The 13242-nt window shown below is 38.1% G+C and overlaps 1 protein-coding gene across 16 annotated transcripts in view; it reads left to right on the forward strand.

Annotated features, from left to right (window-relative positions):
• Dmd (dystrophin) overlaps positions 1 to 13242 on the forward strand; it is a 2209767-nt gene that overhangs the window by 2114464 nt on the left and 82061 nt on the right. For all 16 annotated transcript variants that reach the window (XM_028881805.2, XM_037198928.1, XM_037198927.1 and 13 more), the window contains 3 exons: positions 1004 to 1205; positions 3573 to 3658; positions 6038 to 6195. In XM_028881805.2, coding sequence (XP_028737638.1) covers positions 1004 to 1205; positions 3573 to 3658; positions 6038 to 6195 — 446 coding nt within the window. The remainder of the gene's footprint in view (positions 1 to 1003; positions 1206 to 3572; positions 3659 to 6037; positions 6196 to 13242) is intronic.

The following is a 13242-nucleotide window of genomic DNA, read 5'->3' on the forward strand; positions in this document are numbered from 1 at the left end:
TGTTTACCGAATGAAATTGCTTATGTGCATTTCATTTGAAGCTATATTTATAATTGCAGTGCCTCTTCCCCTTAGGTGTGTGAGAGAGGCACTTAATTCTCATTGATTCTTTGTCTCAGAGGACTGACAATTCTGAGCATAGCTTAGGTGGTTAAAAACAATACCAGTGTTGCATTTTCAATTTGGCTAATAAATTGGCTTTAGAGAAAAGCTTCTTTTCATGACACCTGGGAATAAAGCTAGTGATTTGCTGATGGAAGTTCACCTTTGTTCATTTTTTCTTCTGGCATACAATTAAATACTATTTCAGACCAAGGGAATCTCCCCTAGCCGTACAAGTTCTTATAAGTGTCAAAAAATACATTGTAAAATGCAATTTAAAGGTGAAAGGGAGAAATAAATTAGCCTTAGGCTTGAAGGGTGGATAGATAGATCATGCTGTTTGCCTACAGAAAATGTTAGTGAAGTGGGTTATTTTTTTTAACCTGGTGTTAAGGTAACAAAGAGAGCTGAGGTGTCTATTTTAAGGGATAAATGCTTACTGATTATAAATGCACAGCCAGAAATTGAGTTTACACAAGCCTAACCATATAGATTCATCTAATTGATCTCTAATATGAAAAAGGACCATTATGTCTCTTTCAAAATCTCTACTGCAACCTGCAACGCTTTTTTTCCTACTCAGATAGAAATGACTATTGACTTAGAAGACTGTTCCCTTTACTTCTCAGATATGCTCTGATTCCAGGGAAGGGAATTGTGTATATTTGTATATTCATCCAATGCCAGTTAGATCTGAAAACAACTTCAAATTGTGAGTCCTGGTAAAACCGGATCAACTTAAAAGTTGAGGGATGAAAACAGAATACCTTTAAAACAGGGTGGAATTTGGGTTTGGTGTTTACTAAAAGGTAGGAATTAACTCAACCAGCATTCTCAAAGGAAAAGGAGTAAAAAGAAATTTTATGTTTTGGGTCATTTGTGCTTTTCTGTGTTTTTGTAGTGGATCTCTTGAGCCTATCAGCTGCATGTGATGCCTTGGACCAGCACAACCTCAAGGCAAATGACCAACCCATGGATATTCTGCAGATCATTAACTGTCTGACTACTATTTATGATCGTTTGGAGCAAGAGCACAACAACTTGGTCAACGTCCCTCTCTGTGTGGATATGTGTCTCAACTGGCTTCTCAATGTTTATGATACGTATGTATGGCAAGAGGGGACCTAGCTTACACAGTGATGACAACATTGCCATTATAGTAGTGTCCCAGCTACAGATGTCTTCTTCCCAGGATAAATCTTTTCTGCATATGACTTGAAACATATTTGATAAGGTAGCAGTAAGAAGTGGGATGCAGCCCTTAATCCCAGGGACAGAGGCGGGCAGCTTTTGGGGAGTTTGAGGCTAGCCTGGTCTACACAGTGTAAGTTTCAGGGCAACCAGTGCTACTAGTGAGACTCTCAGAGAGAAAAAAAAAGAGCTGGAATGCAGACTGCTCTCAGATCCAAATCCAACGATAACCCACAATAAGACATTTTTCCAATAGAATGAGTTATCATGTAGCTGTGGCTCTTTCCTTCTCTCACCTGTGTTTTGGAGTTCTTCCATCCACTTTGGAGTGGGCAGGGATAGCAGTGTTCCTGGAGATGATGGCACACCTGTCATCAGATCAGAATTGTAGCAGATATGCAGGACAGTTACAGAGACTGTGAGTAGACAAGTCACACAAAGTGAAAATAAGCTCAAATACAGCAAACTTAGCTCCTGAAACCAAACAAGTTTGTTGTTGTTGTTTTGTGTTTTAATAATGTTTTACAGAGCTACTCTATGGCACTTCCATCCATCAACCTCAATTAGAGAGCAGTCATTTATTTCCTTTGGATTGTACACAGGACATAGCTCCAGTTCTCATTTTTGTTTTCAGCTTAATGAACACAATTGAGGAAGGAAGCAGAGGAATTGGTCTTGATTTTTCACCGAATTCCTCTTAGGCCTCAGAATTATTACACACCTTTTTTCACATATCAACTAGTACGTAACTCCCATTTGGAAAACTTGGAAGGATTTCTTAAAGGACTTGCATATCAAATACTTTTCCTTCTGCCTCTGTTATATGCTTCTATCATCTCCTTTTGATATGCGTATAGACTGTTTTCCTTGTTATTATGGTAAGATATTAACTTTTTAAGTTTCAGCACCATCTGACTATAAAGTACATATACTTATCTACTTGGTTCTTGATCATATCAGATTTTAATTGTGGATTACATTTACATTTGGTTTGATCTTGCTTTATATTTGGGTCTTACCTGATATTATTTTTGTTGGCATCATTTTCTTTGTAGATGAGATGTGAACTTTCATTTAACCTACCTGAAAGTTATTTCAAGATAATTTTAACTCCTTAAAGACTTAAATTGTTGTATAAAGTTTACCTGTCAACTTTGATGTGCTTTTTCCTAATAGGAAAACAGATAATCTTTTGCAGTGACAGGAATTTTATTAAAGCATTTGAGTCTAATATTTTTCTTTAAATAAGAGATCTAGTAAGTTGTACTAATTGAACATTGAGCATATTGACGAACAAACATACCAAAATCTGAGATACAATTACTTTCCAAAATCAAACAAAAAGCTAAAAAGTTGTTGAAAAACATTTGCTGCAAAATGGAAATCTGTTCATTCCATTTTTTTTCTTTTTTACCCTATAGTTAAATTTTTGTGTTAATGCATTTTTGTGTAGAATGCTTTATTTCACTAGAAAATGTAATAAAACATAACCATATTAGAATGTTCATGTAGGAGTAGGCTACTTGATAAGTATATCTTTTGTTTTCTCTCTTTTTCTTTTTTTTCTGAGGCAGGATTTCTCTCGTAGCTTTGGAGCCTGTCCTGGAACTCACTCTGTAGACCAGACTGGCCTCAAACTCACAGAGATCTGCCTGCCTTTGCCTCTCAAGTGCTGGGATTAAAGGCATGTGCCACCATCAACCATCCCAATAAGTATATCTTATAGAGCATGCATGTGAATGCTTTCTGATAGTGTATGCCATGGTTTCATTGGATACAAATATTCATATTTTATATTTTGTGTGACTCATCTTTCTAGTAAGCAGTGATTTGATGAAATTCTGGGAGTACTGAATAGAGAAGAGTTAGTTGCTAGAAATTGTTTTTGGCTTCAACAACCAAAATTGACAATTTGCTTTAGTAACCATAACTGCTAAGTACACAATGATAATTCATCCTCTTACTCAACCAAGGTGCCTCCCTGTACATGAGAGGAAGGGTATTTTAACCTAATTTTATGTAGAGCTACTCTGGCAATTCAAGTAAGCACTTTTAAGAGTTGAGAATTGGGTAAATATTCATTAATTTGGTTCATAAAACTTTCCCATTGCATTCTAGGTCATGAGGCAAATAATGAATTCAGAAAAATTCTTAACAACCTTAATCAAACAGTGGTCTATAAAGTTTCTGTATCCAAGATCTTTTTGCCCTTTACCTAGGAGCTTCTATACTCTATTGGAGTGCCAGTAATTGTTTTCTGGTTTGATTCTTCATAATAGGGGACGAACAGGGAGGATCCGTGTCCTGTCTTTTAAAACTGGCATCATTTCTCTGTGTAAAGCACACTTGGAAGACAAGTACAGATGTAAGTCTTGTGTATGAACTCTATTTTTTATTGATGTTGCCTAATTACTCTCATTCTGGATAGAAAATGATACACCGTTCTTATTTGATAGCAGATTTGTCACTTCAGATGTAGAACTGCTTTTAAAGTGTCATAAAATTTGGGTTGTGCTGTTCCCTGTCAGACATTAAACTGAAAGTATTTAAATAGAGACTGAGGGTTAGCTCAGTACTTGCCAGTCCAAGTATTACTTTATGTTACATTGACTGTGTCTTAGTAAAACACGTGTTCCAAGGGGATAAAGTCTGATTTCCTAACCCCTTTGTGTAAGTCAAGGGAAAGAAATGTGAAGGTTTAATCCCTGCATTTCCTGTGTCTCTTTGGATTCCCACTTAAATAATACTATCTGGCATTTGTGTTCAGAACACATTGTTTATTTTATAATCATCTTACTGCAAGTTGTACTGACACATCCAATTCTGTGACGTGACTAACATTTTACTCTTTGAGGGATGGCTAGCCTGCTATTTCTTAAAAGGTAAGTAGCACCCTCTAGAATTTTCTTTTGATTGGTTATAGGGATTTTTTTTTTACTAAAAAACTATAAATTTAAATAAAAGGCAAATGTTAAAGGACTGATAGTTCGGGTGACCAAGTCACCATCCATTCTCAGTATAAAGGACTATATATGTCCGCCCCCCCCACACACACCCTGGAAATGCTTGTTTAGAAGCCTTTTCAGGAGGAATTGAACAAATCTAGCCTGTCCTGGCTTTCACCTAAGAACTGGTTATAGATGAAAAGGTATGCTGGGTGTAAAGATAGGCAGGAGACAAAAGACATGGCATTTCCCCAAAGCCATGCTGTGTCAGACTTCCCATTTTTATAGAGTAAACCAAAATATACACAAAACACTGTAGCACTCACTTTTATATAATCTCCATGTGAATTTTCCTTTCCTAAGAAATTTTCCTTTCCTAAGAACTAAACAAAACAAAATAAAACAACCCCCTCCAAACCTGAACAATGTTTTTTAACCCTTTAACATGATCTCAGATAAAACAACGTTTCTGAGTGCCTTTATCTTTTGAATATTTTAATTACTTATTGTAGGTTAGATTTGTTGTCTTTTAAAAAGACATGGGAGTGCTTTCTCCCTATTTTCCTGTCTCCACTCAATGTTTGTAAGTTCAAGGTCATCCTTTACTACCTAGTAAACCCTTTCTTCCAAAAACAAATACAGAAACAGTAAGGCAGACATAGAAAATCAATGATAGCATAGCATGATATGAGCTAATTACACATGAGCACAGCATCCTATGTAAGCAAGCATGCCAATTTCTATGAAGCTTAATGGGCTATGACTCTGTAAAAGTCCTGATTTTGTTACATCTTTTAGTAAGTCCTAATTTTGTTAAATCTTTCAATATCTGATACTCACATGCTTTTGGCTCTTGATTCTAAAATTTCTGCGGTAGAAATTCATATCATATATACATAATAATTACCAAAGGATTGTGTTAAGAATACATTTAGGGGGCTGATGAGATGGCTCATTGGGTAAAGATACTTACTGCCAAGCCTGATGACCCAAGTTCCATCCTCAGGATCTGTATGGTAGAAGGAGAGAACCAATTCCTGTAAGTTACCCCCTGACCTCCACATACTCTAAATGCATGCATACATAATAAATCAATAAAATGTAACTTTTAAAAGTACATGTACAGCCAGCGAGATGGCTCAGTAGATAAAGGCACTTGCCACTCTGCCTAATACTGAATTGTATCTCCAGGATCCGTAAGGTGGAATGAGAGAATTGACTCCTGCAAGTTTTCCTTTGACTTGCACATGTGCGCTGTAGTATATGTGACCAGCACTCCACATATAAATAAATGAAATTAAAAAATAATACTTATAAACTCACCTTCTTTGCAGGGCTGTAGTTTATTTAATTTTCATATTACATATGTAGGTAGTGATGATTAAACCTAATTTATAGATATATGTTCTGATTAGCCTAAATTAGCCATAATCCCTCTCAGTCTAACATAGAGAAAGCCCTGGGTTTAGTCCCTTGCATAATATAAAACCACACACCTAAAATCTTAGCACTCGGGAGCTGGAGTCAGGAAAATAAGTTCAAACTTATTTTCAACTAGATACTAGCAAGTTTAAGCCCAGCTTGTATTACATTAGAACACACACACACACACACACACACACACACACACACACACACACACACTAAAATAAAAATAAAAAGCAAAACAGTGAGCCCCATCTGTGGAAATATTGACTATTGCTGAGAATTAGTACTTGCATTGCATTGGACATTGGGTTCTGCTTCTGTCCACTTGTTCCAATGCTTTGATTTTCATGGTTCCCTTCTTCTTTTTATAGACCTTTTCAAGCAAGTGGCAAGTTCAACTGGATTTTGTGACCAGCGTAGGCTGGGTCTTCTTCTGCATGATTCTATTCAAATCCCAAGACAGTTGGGTGAAGTTGCCTCCTTTGGGGGCAGTAACATTGAGCCAAGCGTCAGGAGCTGCTTCCAATTTGTAAGTTACTCATCTTTCTTTTTTTTCCCTGTGTGTGTGACTTGGCAAGTTTTGTACCACCAATCTGTCCCTTGCACCACACACACACACACACACACACACACACACACACACACACACAGCCCTCCTTATAGCCTTATAGTAAGATCTAAGGTTTGCACTCTCCTGGTGTCTATTGCATGCTCAACACACTGCCACTCTTATTCATTCTGCCATTTACTGCCCCCTCTGTCCTTTCTTTTCTGCTCTTTCTCCTCAGTGCCTGAGCACTCTGCTATGGCATACATGTAGGCTGTTTCTAGTTTTGGTAAAGTAGGTAGTGTCATAATAAACATCCCCATATGTTTAGTCCTTTTCTTTTAAAATCTCTCTCTCTCTCTCTCTCTCTCTGTCTCTCTCTCTCTCTCTCTCTCTCTCTCTCTCTCTCTCTCTCTCTCTCCCTCCCTCCCTCCTTCCCTCACTCTCCCTTCTGTGTGTGTGTGTGTGTGTGTGTGTGTGTGTTCACAGTGTGAATGTGGGCATGTGCCCACAGAGGACAACCTTGAACATCAGTCCTAACCTTCCATCTTGTTTTGGAAAGGTTCTCTTGCTTTTTGCCAATATATGTGCCTGGCTAGCTGGCCCACCAACTTTCAGGGATTCTCCTGCGTCTGCCTTTCCTTGTGCTATTGGAGCAGTGAGGTTATAGACATATATCTGTAGGTTCTAGAGTTCTGAGCTCCTTCAAGTCTTCATGCATCCAATCCTCCCCAGTCCATTTTCTTTTCTTTGAAGTTGAATCCCTTGAATAAATTCTCCAGGAGCATGATGATCAGATTCAAGGATGTAAATTTTTTGTATCTTTTGATTTATATTACCAGATGGCTTTTCTTCAACAACTTTTTCTAGTTGTGATGCCACCAGAATTAATGGGATAAGATATTTGCAGGACCACTTTAGTCACTGTATTCTTATGAATTTTTAAAGGCTACAAGCTGTTTTTTTACATGAGGTTTCTCAGTCATTCGAATCTCATTCACAATGGTTAAGATTTGTAAAACTGAAGTCTTTTACCATAAACTGGGAGGAAATTCTAGGCAGCTTTCTAGGAAGAACTCTGTCACTATTTGGATGGTAAAGCAGTTTGACTACTTAAGAGTTAATTGGCAATATGACTGAATGTGTATAAAATAAGTCCACTTAAGCTAGAGTGGGTTATATTGTTTGAATTATTTTGCCAAAATGTCGGCAGACTAGTTGTAAAAATAAGTATGGGAAATAATTGCATTTTTTTTTTACCACTCCAAAGCATGAACATACTATCATTATGAAACCTTTTTACATGTTGCTATAATAATATTTATTCTAGAATATCAATACTAATAACTTTCATATAATGAATTCTAGCAGCCACACAGCATAGATATGTTTGGGTTGTTTTTAAATTCACTTATACACAATACATAGTGCTATAAATCTCCCATTATTTTTGTTCAAGTTGTGCAGCCCATGCACACGTGTTCACATGTGTGTCCCTATGTATTGTATCTCAGGTGAAAAGTAAAGATCAGATTATTGAGGTATTGACAGCTGCCTCTGTGGTATGATGATCCCTGTGGCCGAGAGCTGTGCTCACAGCTCCCCGTCACCTCCCTGTACGGACACATTGGACAGGCGTTACCCCTTTACTGTAGCTTCTCTGCTTGGCTTTGGTTGTCAGAATAGGAGGCTGTTGAACTGAAGCTCTGCTTTCCCTGGCGAGGAGGCCAGTCTGTCCCACTTCTGCCTTTGCTAGTTGCCCCCTCTTCAGAACTCTATCTCTAGTCCTTGCTTCCTTGCAATCTCTGTAAAAGCAACACTCTTCTCAGTGTCAGCATTTGAACTCAGTCCATCTTGCATATTGATTGAATGCCGCTGTGCTAGCCAGCAAGCTCCTGGAAACCTCTTTTGTTAGATTAGGAAGAAACTGACCAAGAGATGCCTAGTGATAACAAGTGACTTTTTATTTCCTCCTTGCTATTTTTTTCTTGATTTCCTCTTTGAGCATTTATAATTTTGAAAAAAAGGAAGGGAGAGAGAGAGAGAGAGAGAGAGAGAGAGAGAGAGAGAGAGAGAGAGAGAGAGAGAGAGAGAAGAAGAAGAAGAAGAAGAAGAAGAGAAGAGAAGAGAAGAGAAGAGAAGAGAAGAAAAGAAAAGAAAAGAAAAGAAAAGAAAAGAAAAGAAAAGAAAAGAAAAGAAAAGAAGGAAGGAAAGAAAACCAATGACCAAAGTGCTTCCTTGGTTCTTTTCCATTGCAATCCTTGTTTCTCAGCCTGCTCATTGCTTGATTACACCATTGCATTTTTATCCTAGGAAGCCTAAGTACCACACTATAGTGCCTTTCTTTGGTTTGAATGTCCTTTAACATATTTTAAAGTATTACCACATAACAACCATCATTAAAGGTCTCCAATTTATTTCCAATTTCTGCTGGATAAATTTTAGCTTCTTTATTTTAGCCCTCAGGTCCTTTCTAATGTAGTTCCATAACCATTCCTTTGAAATATTGCTTTTGCTACCTTAGAACAGCCATACCTCACTGTTTGCATTTAGCATGATTATTAGTAATGTTATTACTATTGTTACTCATAAAATTCTGCCTTTATTCAAATGAATTTACTCTTTGAATTCTCACAATCTTTTGAGGAGATTATAATTGGCAGGCTTTGTAGGTTTTTGGTTTTGTGTCTAAATAGCTTTTCTGGGCCTTTCTCACTGGTGGAATGGTTGGATTCTCATCTATGCCTGCCACCTCTTTCCCAAATATTTCCTTTCTGACACTTTTTTCCAGCCAGCTCTCAAGGCCAACAACAAATATTTCATCACATTTGTCCTGGGTTCTGGGAAAATAGGAGGTGTTGTACAGGAAAAAGGGACAGATCAGAGGATTTGGCCCGGGCAGGGGGGGGGGAGCGTTGGCGGGGGGCGGAGTTTAGGTCAAGTATTGATGAACTAGATGTTTGTAGTAGAATGGACCCAGATGTGGCTTAGAGTATTTAGATATGGGAAGCCTCTTGACTTGAAGTCATTGTCCATTAGGTTGAATGGCCTCATTGTGAAAGTTTACCTGAGAATCCATGGCCTGGCTCTGGATCGCTTTTCCTCAACCAGGTGCCTTTCATTGTGCAATAGTCATGAAAATACAGTGTTTGCCATAGGGAAAGATAGCAGCTGTGAAAATGCCCTCTGCCCTCTGTTTGAAGTGTAAGGCCTTGGGAACCGGCTAGGCTTGCTCCTTCAGCAAGCTTGTGCTCAAAGGTTGCTATTTCTGCTAGTGTGAGGAGGTAGTGAAGTACTTGTTTCTCTTTTTGGCACTTCAGATATTGACTTTAAACAGTAGTTCTTCTGTTTCCTTTGTTTCTTGTTACCACATAGAAAACTTCTTTTTCCTGTCCTGATACAGTTAGAAAGGTATGGAAACTTCTGGTTCATGGTCCACTTATGGCAGGAAGAGGTAAATTTCCATGGGCCAAGTGCTCTGGATGATCTTCAAAAGGTTCCTTCAGTTCTATATGTCCCCACCATATGCTTAAAATGATGAAAGGAAAGTCACCCCTTAGATCTAAATTAAAAAGAAAACTGAGCGTTTAAAAATAAGTGTAAGCCCTGTATGGTAGCACACACCTATAATCCCATTACATAGAAGGTTGAAAGAGAAGGATCATTATAAGTTTGAGGCTAGCCTGGGCTACATAGTGAGTTAGAGGCCATTCTGAGATATGTAGCAAGACCTTCTCAAAAAGAACAAATAAGAGTCTGAGGAGATAGTTTAGTTGATAAAGTATTTACTCTGCAAGCATGGAGATCTTTGTTTGGATCCCTTGCATGCATATAAAAATCTAGGTGTGGCCGCATGTGCCAGTAATCCCAGTGTGGGGGAGGTAGAGAAAGGCAGATCCCTTGATCTTGCTGCCCAGATAGCCTTGCTGAATTGGTGAGCTGCAGATTCAGTGAGAGGCCCAATCTGAAAAGATAAGGTAGAGGGCAAGTGAGTAAATGCATTTACCATGAAAGCCTGGCGGCCTGAGTTGAAACCTAGGAATACACATCAAGGTGGAAGGAGGGAATTGATTCCACAAAGTTGTCTTCTGACTTCCACATGTATGCCATGATGCTTATTACTACCCCCCCCACACACACACACACAAATTAGTAAAAATGAAAACATGCTTGTGGATATTGAAACATCTTTTTGAAGATGTTTGGGCCATCTTCAGTAATACTAAGTCAAGTTACTGGCACACTTCTGTTACCATATTCACTGGGAAGTTGACTCATTTGGACAGAAATGAAAAAGTTTTGAAACTTAGCTGTTTTATGATATAGCTTCAACTAATGTTGACTACATTGTTCCTCTTTCATATGCTGTAGAATAAAAGGCTATTGAGATAGAAATTGATCTTTCAGGCTATAGTAAAGCCAATCTTATGGTGGCAGTGAGTCACAGACTGCCTGAAAGAACCTTGGGGTTCTCCACATCTTTCCTTTTTCAGATGAAGAAATGATATTTAAGGAGAGATAGCGAATGTCTTCCATACCATGCCATCATACCAACTAGTGGGTTTAACCAGTTCAAATACTGAACCAACTAATAAAGGATAATCGGGTTGACATAATGCTCTGTATCAATTTTATGTTGCAATGGGATGACATCAATTAATGAACATCTCTCCCTCAACACACACACTTTCATTATAAATACTCTGACTTGGGGGCCAGATACATGGTTCAGTGGATAAGAGTACATACTGCTCTCGCAAAGAATGGTGTGGTTCCCAGCACTTATGCTAGACAGTTGACAACTGCCTATATCTCAAGCTCCAGGAGATACAATACTCCCTTCTGGACTCTGCCTGCGTCGGTAATCACATGCGCAGACCCACAGACAGTCACCTATCCATAACTTTTTTTTTAAGTGCTGTAATTGTATTTGTTTATGCCTTGTCTGTTTTTAAATAAAACCAAATACTGCTTTTAGGTACAAAAACTCTTAAGTGACTTCAGAAAAGAGTCATGTATCAGCAAATAGCATTTGGCACTACCCTGAGAAGTACTTCCTTCCTCCATTATGATGGGCTTTGTTGTATTTTCTTCTGTAAACACTTTAATGACTTTATTATTTAGATATACTTGTGTACACCAACTTTATATTCAATATGCTTCAACTACAAGTGCTAGAGTGTCAAAAATCTGTTTATTCTACATCTGCTTCCTGCCTCCTGCTGTATTCATACATTCAAAATGAATGCATTGCTGCTTCATTTATATTCAAAATTTTTATATTCATATGACAAAATGAATATCATCTATGTGTAGTTACTATAATATAGAACAAATACAGAAATGAGAATGAATTACAGCCTCAATTGTTAAAAATAAGTATGTGTGTATCTCATATGTAAAGAATCATGCAAAGATCTTTGGTGTTGTGAATGTCAGGGTGGTTAAATACTTAAACAATGAAGTTTGAGATGTGAAATCTGCTGTGGGCCAGATTTGTACAGACACATTTCTTACCGTCCCTGACTCCTGACATCCTGATTGTCTTATGAGAAGTAAATGAGCCAGCAGGGGTAAATTATTTAGTTGTGGTGGGCACCTGCTAGGCTGAGCATTAGCTAGGATAACCTTGAGTGTCTTGTGACATGGGTCTCTCGTGTCTAGATTAACAGTTCAATATTCCTATAGACGAAGCATCAATTTGTAGCTCTTGAGATTGTTTCTATGCAGATGTAAAAATGTCATGCTAGGAGACTGTTGGAGCCCATTTAGGTTTCTAGTGATTTACCCAGCAGGTCCGCATAGAGGATGACTGGACCACGGGTCTGAGTACCAGGTGTCTGAGATGGTCTGTACTTGGCTGTGCTGGGGGAAGGAGGTCTTTTGCTGCACCCCTTGGCATTCCTTTAAAAACCCTTTAACAGAGACAGTCAGGGCCTTATGGATTAGGATCCAGGCCTTCTCAAGGCTATTCTGTATTTTCTATCTGTTTCTCTCCCCTCCATCCTTCTATCTAATATTTCCTGCTGCTTCTGCTCAAGAGTACACTGGGGAAAGTGGGGGTGGGATGGCCCTCCACAGGAGACTTTTTCCCTAATTACATATCAATTCCCAAAGCAGTTGATCACATTTTATATTTTCACTCCTTAGAAAACATTTAAAAAAAAGCTAGTTTTCTGAAGCTTCCTTTGTGTTCTATAAACATTCTTTTTCGACCCCCTTTGGACTGAAGGATGTGTACTTATTTATATTCACTGAGGTAGCCTACCTGTTGTGGAGGGTACATTTTATCACAAATTGGCATCTCCACCTCAATTTTTCTAAGAATGAGACAGGAAGGAAAGAAAGGTGTAGGCAGTTGGGTTTGTTCATTTACTTCCTTCTTTTGCTGTGGTACTAGGGGCTTAACCCAAGACCTCATGGATGAAAAACAATACCCATCTCTTGCTTTCAATAAGCTTTATTGGATGAATATTCTGGGTTGTTTTTGTCAGTTCACAATTTGTGATGATAAACTTACCCTCCACAATCATGGAAACTAAGAAATAATAAGTTCAAAATTTACCACCCTCTTTTTTTCCAGTATTAACCACTGAATTTTTTAATGGAAAGTTCTTTTTTAAAGATTAAGATGAAAAGACTATAAAACCTACTCCTGAAAGATTTTTGTCTATTTATCCAATGTCTTCAACATATCTTGATTTGTTTTTCTGACAGCTACAATTCTTATTTCACTTACATTTGGAATTTTTTTTTTTAAACAAGAATTCTTTATATATCTCTGCATGGCCTGGAACTACTTTTGAAAATTTAAAAACATTTACGAGTTCGTGTGTCTGTGTGTTTATGTGAGTGTGTGTGTGTGTGTGTGTGTGTGTGTGTGTGTGTGTGTGTGTGTAGTGTGTGCACACACATACACATGTGTGCCCACACGCTAGCTCATGTATATGCTGGTTCTCCCCTTCCATCATGTCAGTTCTGAGGATGAAACTCAGGTCTTGAGGGTGCTTTTCAGCAAGTGCCTTTACC

This window comes from Peromyscus leucopus, chromosome X (assembly GCF_004664715.2).
Source record: "Peromyscus leucopus breed LL Stock chromosome X, UCI_PerLeu_2.1, whole genome shotgun sequence".
Classification (NCBI taxonomy): domain Eukaryota; kingdom Metazoa; phylum Chordata; class Mammalia; order Rodentia; family Cricetidae; genus Peromyscus; species Peromyscus leucopus.